We start from the raw sequence: 11,406 nt of genomic DNA on the forward strand, positions 1-11,406 counted from the left end.
TCCTGGCCCTAAGCATGGTTATTACATCATTTTCGCACAATTGGAGTTGAACCTACCCCACAGTTATTCTAAACTATATTACACAAATTTAAAAGAAAAAATTTAACTACTGCTATAATAAAAGCAAAATACCAAAATAAAACAAGTTCATGGTTTAGGAATTTTGGGTTGGTGGTTCACAAATTTGCTCCAACCCATTGAAAGTTCAATTTTTATGATGGAAATTGATGCCCAAGGGTTCATATTGTTGTTTTAATGTTCCATTGCTACTCAAGAATTCACAATTTTCACAAAAAAACTTCTTTCAAGACTTTTATCAAACACCTTATAGGCATAGAATCATCCAAACCATTTCGCCCCAACGTGCAAAAACAACTAAGTCAAATTTCTGTTCACGCGTTGGTCCTGCGTCGTGGGTCCAGTGCGTAAAATCTCCTTGCAGTCAGATTTTGTTCAGGCATTAGACCCACGTCACGAGTGCAACACATAATGACAAACCTGGAGCGATTTTTTGATTCTTTTCGCATGTTTTGCATTCCTGCTCCTTCCCTATTCCTGCAACATGAACAATAGTGACATATAACTATAAAAATCTTGGGTTACCTTTTAAGCTGCACCTTAGTTAAGGACGAGGCATGACACTTTTTGCAATTTTCCCATTTTCTCATCATTTTTTTTCTTAATTGCTAATTTTACAAACATGGGTTGCCTCCTGAAAAGTGTTTGATTTAACGTTGTGGCACGACGCAGGCTCTCTCAAGCCTCTTCCAGTTCCACCGAGGTCCTCTCGCGATCAGTGACCTCTCTAAAGTAGTGCGTCACTCGCTGCCCATTCACCAAGAATGACTCGTTAGAATTCAACTTTTTTAACTCAATTGCTCTATGTGTTGTTACTCACGCTATCTCAAAAGGTCCAGACCACTTACTCTTCAACTTCCCGCCAAAAATCTTCAATCGAAAATTATTCAACAAAGCCAACTTCTTAGGTTCAAACTCATAAGGTTGGATGCGCTTGTCGTGAATTCTTTTTGTCTGCTCCTTGTACAGTTTCGCGTTCTCATATGCATGATAGCGAAATTCATCTAACTCGTGCAATTGTAACAACCTCTTTTCGCCAACTTGTACCAAATCCAAATTCATCTTCTTTATCGCCCAATAAGCTTTGTGCTCAAGCTCAACCGGTAGATGACAAGCCTTGCCAAAAACTAGATTATATGGAGATGTACCAATGGAAGTTTTGTAGGTTGTTCTGTAAGCTCGCAGAGCATCATCAAGCTTCAGCGACTAATCTTTCATACTCACGCTCACAGTCTTCTCCAAGATTCTCTTAATTTCTCGATTTGATACCTCCACTTGACCACTCGTCTGGGGATGATAAGCGGTCGCTACCTTGTGTTTTACCCCATACTTGAGCAGCAATTTATCAAAAATCCTATTACAAAAATGCGTACCTTGATCACTGATGATGGCCCTCGGGGTTCCAAACCTTGTGAAAATATCCTTCTTCAGAAATATTGCTACCACACTAGCATCATTGGTGGGAAGTGCAATGGTTTCCACCCACTTCAAGACATAATCGACAGCCACAAGGATGTACTTGTTCCCTTTAGATGGTATGAAGGGACCCATAAAATTGATACCCTAACAATCAAACACTTCGATCTCCAGGATGCCATTTAATGGCATTTCGTGCCATTTTGAGATGTTCCCAGTCCTTTGACAACTATCACATGCTCTCACGAATTCATGAGCATCTTTGAACAATATTGGACAACAAAATCCGGACTGGAGTACTTTTGTAGCTGTTCTATCTACGGCGTAATGACCCCTATATAGAGACGAGTGACAATTCTCAAGAATCGAAGGGACTTCTTCCTATGGAATGCATCTCCTTATCAGCTGATCTGTGCTAACTCTGTAGAGATATGGCTCATCCCAAATGTAGAACCTACTATCGTGTAAGAACCGCTTTTTCTTCTAATGATTAGCATCGGGAGGATACACCTCACTTATCAGAAAGTTCACCATGTCTGCATACCACGGTAGTTCGGCTGTCTAAAAAGTAAAAAGTTGCTCATCTGGGATAGTCTCCTTAATTACCACATCTTCATCAACATGTTCTTGATCTTCCAGCCTCGATAAATGGTCTGCTACTTGGTTCTCTGTGCCCTTTCGATCAAGAATCTTGATATTAAACTCTTGCAGTGCAGCATCCAATGAATAAGTCTGGGCTTCGCATCCTTCTTAGCAAATAGATACCAAAAAGCAATGTGATTAGTAGAAACAATCACCATGGTCCCCACCAAATAAGATCAGAATTTGTCAAAGGCGTAAACAACCGCCAATAACTCCTTCTCTGTGACTGTATGGTTCATTTGGGCTGCTTCAAGTGTCTTACCGACATAATAAATAGGATGAAAAATCTTGTCCCTTTTCTGACAAAAGACAACCCCCACAGCAAAATCGTTTGCATCACACATTAACACGAACAACAAGGTCCAATCCGGTGCAATGATAATAGGTGCAATCACTAACCTCACCTTCAGCTTGTCAAAAGCCTTCAGACAGGCTTCATTGAAAATGAAATTTACATTTTTCTTTAGCAACTTGCACATCGGATCAGCAACCTTGGAAAAGTCCTTGATGTACCGTTGATAAAAGCCTGTATGCCCAAGAAAACTTCGTACTCCCTGAATAGAAACGGGAGGTGGCAATTTTTCAATCACCTCAATCTTAGCCTTGTCAACCTCAATGCCCCTACTGGATACTTTGTGCCCAAGAACAATGCCTTCTCGAATTATGAAATGATATTTTTCCCAGTTAAGCACCAAATTAGTCTCCTCACATCGAGCCAACACAACATCAAGATGGCTCAAACAATCATCAAAAGAATCCCCGAAGATCGAGAAATTATCCATGAATACCTCCACATAGTTATCCACTATATTGGTGAAAATAGCCATCATACATCTTTGGAATGTACCTGGAGCATTACATAAACCGAAATGCATCCTTCGGAATGCAAAAGTTCCATATGGTCATGTGAAAGTGGTCTTTTCTTGATATTCTGGTGCAATCATAATCTGGTTGTAACTTGAATAACCATCCAGAAAGTAATAATAATCATGCCCAGCTAATCGATCCAACATCTGGTCCATGAAAGGTAAAGGAAAGTGATCCCTTCTGGTTGCGGTGTTCAACTTTTGATAATCAATGCAGATCCTCCAACCCGTAACAGTTCTCTGAGGTACAAGTTCATCTTTCGCGTTCTTCACCACAGTCATGCTCCCTTTTTTCGGGAAGCATTAAACAGGGCTCACCCATTTGCTGTCTGAGATGGGGTAAATAATGCAGCTATCAAGCCACTCAACCACCTCTTTCTTCACACCTCTTTCATGATTGGGTTCAGCCTTCTCTAACTTTCAACACTGGCTTTGCTATCCTCCTCTAATATTATCTTATGCATGCAAAACGAACTGTTGATGCCATGGATGTCAGCTATCGTCCACCCAAAAACTCAGATTATGTCTCTTAGTACTCGCAATACACGTTCAACCTGCACATCAGACAAATAAGCAGAAAAAACTACAGGCAATGTGTCACCACTACCCAAGAAGGCATAGCGCAGATGGGATGATAATGGCTTTTAATTCAGAACGGGAGCTTCTTTAATCGATGGTTTCGGCTTCTTCCACGACTCTGGTCTGTCTAACTCCTCAAACAGGGTGTTAGCTTGTAAATACGCACAAGAAGTGTCAAGAATCTGAAGACACTCCTCGACGTTTTCATCATCCACCAAGTCTTCACCATACACCAATGTTATCTCCAAAGGATCTCGAGAAGCTAGAAAGTGATACTAATTCTGCATTCGTGAGCTCGGGCTCCACAGCTGTAATCATCTTGTATTCTTCATAATGGGGCGGAAGCCTAATAGCCTTGAAAACATCAAAAGTAGCTTCTTGCCTATCAACTGTCATAGACATCTTCCCATCTCTGACTTGAATAACCGCATCGACAGTCGCTAAGAATCCTCCTCCTATGATGAGAGGGACATTCTTATCTGCCTCATAATCAAGGATAATAAAATCAACCGGCAAAATAAAAGGACCCACCTTTACGAAAACATCTTCAATTATACCATCGGGATATGGAAGGGATCTGTCAGCTAGCAAAGTGACTGTTGTCGGCCTTGGCTCACCCAACCCCAACGTTCAGAACACATAGGTGGGCATCAGATTAATACTAGCACCCAAATCACACAATGGCAGCCCAACCTCGATATTACTAATAGTGATAGAAATAGTAAAACTGCTCGAATATTTCAGCTTTGGTGGAATCTTGCTCATCACTCTAGAATTACACTCCTCAGTAAGTGCCACAGTCTCAAATTCTGTCCAGCGCCTCTTATTTACAATAACATCCTTGATATACTTCACATATTTTGGAACTTCTTGCAAGAGCTTTACCAAAGAAATGTTGATGTATACCTGCTTCAATATGTCAAGGAATTTCTTACAGGCTGCATCTAGGTGGTCTAGTCACCACACGTTCAGGCTGCTGCAAGACTTTCTCGGGACTTTTTTCAGCTTCAATTCTTTGAGCAAGAATGAGTTCAACATCTACCTTCTTGTTGTTCTTTGGTGGCACTTCTTCAAGTTCTCTGCCATCCTCAAGGTGACTGTTTTACAATCTCTTGGATTCTTCTTAGTATCACTCGAAGGAGCCCCCTGTGGTCTGACATTCTGAGCAAGTGCAATCTGCCGGACTTGACATTCGAGCTCATGAATAAATTTCTGCATCTCGCTCTGCACTTTCTGATTTTACTGCTGAACCACTTGTTGTTGAGCTATGAACTGCTTCATTATGTCTTTCACGAACTTCCAGCTATATAGGCTTGGGGCTTCTGATAATTGTTCTGCTCGAAGAAATCCTGCTTTCTGTATTGCTAACTATAATTATGTCCGAAATAGTTTCCCTGATTTCCACCATCACGATTGTGTTGCCCCACATAATAGACTGATTCTGGATTCTGAGGACAATTAATATAAGCATGAGGCTTACCACAACTCTCGCATGTCGTCAATCGAATATGTTGAACTGGTTGGATCTGCCGACATTGAGGAAGCGCTCTCGTTAGAAGATTACAAATTGTCCCAATATCTCCCCGAATAGCTGCCACATCATCTACTTAAAAAACCCCAGCGGCTTTCTGTGGAACCCCTGTGCGACTCGTCTCTTGATACTTATAAGCACCTTCGGACATCGCCCTCAAGGAGAGCTTTTATCTCCTCATAAGTTTTTTTTAAGATCTGCCCCTGAGCTGAAGCATTCAACAAGGCCCTTGATTCATGCCTTGGCCCTTCTACAAAATAGTTCCCAATGATCTGCTTCGACTGCATATGATGTAGACAATCCCGCAAATAACCCTTGTACCTTTCCCACGTATGCAGTAAAGATTCGGAGTGTCTCTGAGTGAAGTTCACAATTTTTCCTCTCAGCTCCTTTGTTTTCTTGAGTGAGAAAACTCTGTCGATGAATTTATTCGATAATAGCTCCCAAGAAGTGATAGAACCAGCAGGAAGATTTGTCAACCAATCCCTCGCTTCACCAATCAATGAGAATGGAAACAAGGACAGCTTCACATAATCGTTTGGGACATCTCTATATTGAAAATTCTCGCTCAAATCCACGATTGGATCAAGTGCTTATGCGGGTCTTCATGAGCCTTACCCATATACTGGCACGTATTCTGCACCAGCTGCACTGTTCCTTCTTTCGGCTCAAAATTTCCAATAATCTCAGGCTTGACGATAGCCTTAGCGATAGCTGCCAGGCTGGGTCTACCATAACTGGACAAAAGAATCTGTTGTTCTTGTGCCATCTCAGGAACTCGTATGATATTCCTATTCCCGTCTTCAGTGTTGCCAACCAACTCGGGCGCTCGCTTGTCTTCTGCCAGCTTTGTTTGCTTGTGTAAAGTTTTTTCAATTTCCGGATCAAAGACAGCTAAGGCTTTTCCTTGACTTCGAGTGCCTGGCATAAACAAGAGAGTTCATCTGAACGAGCACAAATCAACCAACGAACCAGAGTAAAAACTTGACTAGAAATTCAAAAATCCAAACTAGAAAAACAGTAATTTTTCTAAGTCCCCGGCAACGGTGCCAAAAACCTATTGCTCCCAAACCCACACACAAGTATACACGGTCGTACAAGTAATATAGGATTTTTAAGTTCATATATCGTACTCACAGAGACTTAGATTTTATACTGTTCAACTAATTCAAATTTCGTTGTAACTATTCAAGAAGGTGACAATCAAAGTGTTTTGTTGTGACTAAACTAAAACCGAAAGTAAACAATTGAGTATGAGCGTGGCGCAGGATCAGAGAAACTTGTAACGAAGACTGTAAGGTCTATCAGATGAGAGAAAGTTTCAGGGTCATTGCTTTCGACAATGCAGATGATTTTTTGACAATTCTACCTATCTTATTTCCTGGGTTACTAGTTGACGGGTTAATTGTAACTTTATGAGAACGCATTTATTTTTCTGTATTCAATTAAGAAGGGCTAAAGGGTCTATCTCTATCCTCAGTAGCGAAACGATAATATCGAACAAACTCTATTTATTCTTATTACGTACGTGAATTCTCTCTCTCAAGTCCAATTCACGCACCACAGATAGTGTCTAACTATTGGCCAAATAATCAAACAATTAAGCATAAGAATAAATAAGCAACTCAAAATATGAAATTTAATCGATAAAAATTGTCGCCAAACCAACTATCATGTCTTTCGCCACAACCCTAGAATTAAGAAGCTTAGCTACTCATGATTCTAGACGAAGAACAAGAATTCATGAATAATCTAGGGTTGAAAAGAAGAAAATAAAATAAACTTAGAGAGAGAAAGTAAAGATGACGGCTTACAAGTCTTAGAATAATCTCAGCACGTCATTAATGTTACACCTCCGAAAATTTTATGTCGTTGCACAGTGAATGGACTAACGTAGGGTACAAATTATACGATGTTTCTATAAGTAAGAAATAGTATTTAATGGTCCTAATTGAGATTTCAAAGATGTGTGACGCAAGAGAAGAAAGTTCGTCAAGAAAGGCGAGGTATACATTGTGTATCGGAAAGGATTTGCAAGGTACCGAACTAATGTTGACTTGATGATGTCTTAAATAAAAGTTATAACATCTCTTAGATTGTTAAGGAAGTGTTAAACAAGTGTTAAGAAGGTTCCATAAGGATTAAAGATCAAACGAGTCGAAGAGGTTAAGTTTCGGAGAACTGAGCATTGTACGGTCCTTTATACGGACCATATAAAATATACGGCCCGTATATTAGACCGTATAAGCTGCGCAGAATTGGAGCCTTCACTGGAACAAATATACGATCACACATACGGCCCATATAAATTATACGGACCGTATGTGTGTCCGTATAACCGAGTCGGGACAGATTTTTTTTAAGTTGATATAAGGGACCCCAACCTCATTTATTTCATTTCATTTTTCACTCCACACCTCAAGAACCCTCTAGAACTCTCTCTACACTTCATCTACAAGAAACCAAGAGAAATTAAGGATCAACTTCATCAAACCAAGGAAATCAAGTGCAAGAAGCTACTGGTGGTTCATCCAAGACAAGAAATCTCTTTGGAAGTGGAACTAGGGTTTTGCTCAAGTGAAGTGTTTCCACCTAAAGCTCATTCCCATACTATCAAAGGTAAGTTTTATGATCAATTCATGTTATTTAGAATATTGAGGGGTTGAAAGACTTGGATTATGAAGGGAGGTAGAAGATGGGTCATAAGTATGAGAATAGTGGCATTTTTGAGTAGTAGCTTGGAATGAGTCATGATTCTTGATATGTTGTGATTATAATTATGTTATGAATGACATTAAGAACATGGGATAAACATTATATAGGAATGAATGTAATATTGTACTATAACCATGGTTATGGATGATTTGAAGCGAAATTGGGAGACTTGGATAATGTAAGGTGAACGAAGATTGTTGCTTATGATATTATGAATGTTATTATTGATGTTTGGAAGTTGATATATGATATGGAGAAAGTTGTATAAACAAAGGAGATGCTGCCCAATTTTCTCTAGCTTTAACTCAAGCATGCTTATGTTATCGATTATCTAATATAGTATGAACTCTCTTGAAGGTAGAAACGTGAATATTAGAGGAGAACGTTCAAGTGATAGAGTAGCTAAACGAAAAGGTATGTAAGGCTAGTCCCTTCTTTCTAAGGCATGACTCCTATGGGATGAATCCTCCGATTTTTCCATGACTTTCTTACATTCCAGAAATTATGAGTCTATGATTATAAATGGCTTCACATGAGATAAAGAAATGAGATATGTTACAAGTATGATAATGATGATGATGAGTTTAAGTCTAAAGATTATAAAGCCCATGATATGATGTCTCTACAAAGCTGATGATCCTAATTATGCTTCTTTGATGTTGTTCTTTGTGTTACACTCACCTTATAATGCTAGTTCCTCCAAGGTGAGGCAGGATGCTTATGAATACTCCATAATGGAATCGCGGGTTCACGACCTTACGTCACCCCGATGGAGCTATAGTTGCATTTGAGTCTTTATGCATGACTCATGATAAGCATATGATGATGATATTACACCGTGCCTACATGGCCGGGCAGACACCGCTAAGGCGGGGGCGTATACACCATGTCCGATGATAAGGCATTGCGTACACCCAATGGGCGGCACGAGATGGTTACCCCGGACGCGGGAGGCCTGGACGCGGGCTAATGATGATCACACCGTACCTATATGGTCGGGCAGCTTATATATATATGCATACATGTTATGATGATGTTTATGAAGTAAGTTAGCATGCATTATTCAGTCTTAAGTGACAGTCAGCTACAGGTTGTTCCTTACTTGATGTCTCATTGTTTCATTGATATGTTATTATTGTTTATGCCTTACATACTCAGTACAATTCTCGTACTGACGTTCTTTTGGACGCCGTGTTCATGCCCACTGTGAGAGGAGGTGACCCGCATTCATGAGCCGATCGACGGACTTACGAGAGCACTCCACTATTCCGGAGGTGTCGTTTGATTTATTATTTTGTGTACATATGTTTTAGGGCACAACGGGGTCCTGTCCCGTCCTTATGTCTAGTACTCTACTAGAGGCTCGTAGATGCATATGTGTGGGTAGTACGGTCTCACGAATTCATTGTTGTATAATTGTATATCATTTTGTAGCCACAAGAGCTCTTGTATATGTATATAAGTAGGCATATGTTGCCCTTGAGATCATTATGTTAAGATTGGGCATGATGACTAGCAGGATGAGTGGTGCTCGGTAGTCAGCTCCGGGTACCCGTCATGGCCCCTAGTCGGGTCGTGACAATTAACGGCTAATAAAACATATATTTATAGTCTAGGGTTAAAACTAACATAATTCGACCAAATCCTAATCAAAATAGGAGAAACTGGATGCTTGCTCGCGTTACACCAGCGTCGCATGTGCAACGCGGGTGTCCTCTAAGTTTTCTGATTTGCATTAGTTTGCAGCTATTTTTCACGTCTTCTACCGGCGATGCAGGTCTCACGTGGATATGCCTTTTGCGTGACGCGGGCCTAACGCGCATCTCCCTTCAGTCGTCCAAAAAATCTTCTAAGTGTCGCGAGCTCCTCTCGTTAACTCGTGCACACAGGATCACCTCCAAAATCACCCAAAACTGCTCAGTTTCCAATCATTTGTCCTCATTGTACCTAAATACATAAAATATACCAACATAAGCAAGAATACAATGATTCCATCATAGAAAATGCAATTAAAGTACTAAAAACAAGAAGTAAGATGACGCTGAACATCGATATTTGTGCCAAATATCACTAGAAAAAGGCAATAAGGAATATTTTAGAAGAGAGTAGTAAATACTCCTTACTAAATCCTTCCATCACCAACTATAAATAGAGGTGGTCCATTTAAGTTGTAAGTGTGCTCAAGAAAAGAGTCTGCTCAAAAAGTGAGAGCAAGTAAAGTCACTCAAGTAAGAAGTGCTCAAGCAAGTATGCAAGAAGTGAGAGCGCGAGTGAGAAATAATAGAGAGCAACAAAGAGATTTGCTAGTGTGTGGGAGCAAGAAAAACATTAAATGTATGAATTGTAAAACCGAAATTGGTCCTTACTTTGCAATAATTAAATTCAAAATCGTCGGGCAATTAATTGTGAGCAATTAATTGCCCGACGATTTTCAACAAGTTGTATGAAATTTCCCACCAGCAAGGCGTCTTATTTACCATGTGTGTAGTATTGTTGATGACAAACTCGATGTATATATTTCAACAATTCACGAACTTCGCTAACAAAACACTCCCAAAAATCTTGATACAAATAGTCGTCGATTTTTTAATTGCTTTTAAAATATAATTTCATATTTAAATACTTAAATGGTAGAAATATAAATCATAATTAGAAGTCAAACTTTTTACCGCAAGATAATGGTCTTTCATATTCACATTTATCACTTAACCATAATAAAATAATTTATATTTTATTTTTAAATGTTAAAGTTAAAAAGTAAATACCAAAAGCCAGATAAATATTTACTTGCAGTTCTTCCCCGTACCAAGAGTAATTATCTATGGAAAACATAAATAAATAAATGAAAAAACTATGGGTTTTTTTTTTTTTTTTGCAATTTTCTTTTTGACTTGATGGAGCTCATAACCTACTTGTATAAACTAAGCACCACTGTCATAACAAACCAGAAATGCACGAATTGATATTTTTTTTTTTTAAGCTTTTATGAAAACGAAGAATTAAATTCGATCTTCTCTCCTATTTACTATGGCGACGAAAAATCAAATTATCACTATATTTATTCCTTTTCCTACTACTTTTTCCAAGTGCGTGATAGTGTAGATTGATATATATGTGCGTACGTCTTATTTCTTTTTCAATTTTCAAAAAAAAAAAAAAAAAAAAAAAAAAAAAAGTTTACTCCCTCCGTCCAATTTTACTTGTCTAGTATACTAACAAATAAATGTCCACATTTGCTTGTTCAGTTTGAAAAATCAAGACATAATTTACCACTTCGTACCTATTTTACCCTTATTATTAATTATTGGATTGAAAACTTTCAGAATTTATTAGTGGCTGCACAACTTTTAAAGTATGAATGATTTTAATTTATTTAGATGATTAATAGTAATTATGTGTGATATAGTAAAATAGTGATATTTTTTAGTGTTTCTCAAGAGTATCAAGTCACATGTGGACAAGTAAAAATGAATGGAGAAGGTATTTATCAAGTAATGAAATCTTAAGAGTCAAGCTCTAGCTTTGATTGTAGTATATGTCATTTATTGCTCTCAGAAATATTTATCAGATTTGTGGTCT

General features: G+C 38.8%; 1 protein-coding gene across 1 annotated transcript; it reads right to left on the reverse strand.

Moving 5' to 3' along the window:
* Positions 1-392: 392 nt before the first annotated feature.
* LOC132061144 (uncharacterized) lies at positions 393-2,963 on the reverse strand. The gene is made up of 5 exons (XM_059454008.1): positions 2,399-2,963; positions 2,101-2,240; positions 1,402-1,641; positions 899-1,284; positions 393-555 (listed from the first exon to the last, which is right to left on the reverse strand). The coding sequence occupies exons 1-5, from the start codon at positions 2,961-2,963 to the stop codon at positions 393-395; spliced, it is 1,494 nt and encodes a 497-aa protein (XP_059309991.1).
* Between the last annotated feature and the right edge of the window lie 8,443 nt (positions 2,964-11,406).

The sequence above is a fragment of the Lycium ferocissimum genome, chromosome 6, assembly GCF_029784015.1.
Source record: "Lycium ferocissimum isolate CSIRO_LF1 chromosome 6, AGI_CSIRO_Lferr_CH_V1, whole genome shotgun sequence".
NCBI lineage: Eukaryota > Viridiplantae > Streptophyta > Magnoliopsida > Solanales > Solanaceae > Lycium > Lycium ferocissimum.

Coding starts and splice junctions, on each gene's coding strand:
- LOC132061144 (XM_059454008.1), bottom strand. CDS start 2,963: ATGGCTATTTTCACCAATATAGTGGATAACTATGTGGAGGTATTCATG. Junction 2,241..2,398: donor TCATCCTATTTATTATGTCG/GTAAGACACTTG, acceptor TTTGCTAAGAAG/GATGCGAAGCCCAGACTTAT. Junction 556..898: donor TCTGGACCTTTTGAGATAGC/GTGAGTAACAAC, acceptor TTCATGTTGCAG/GAATAGGGAAGGAGCAGGAA.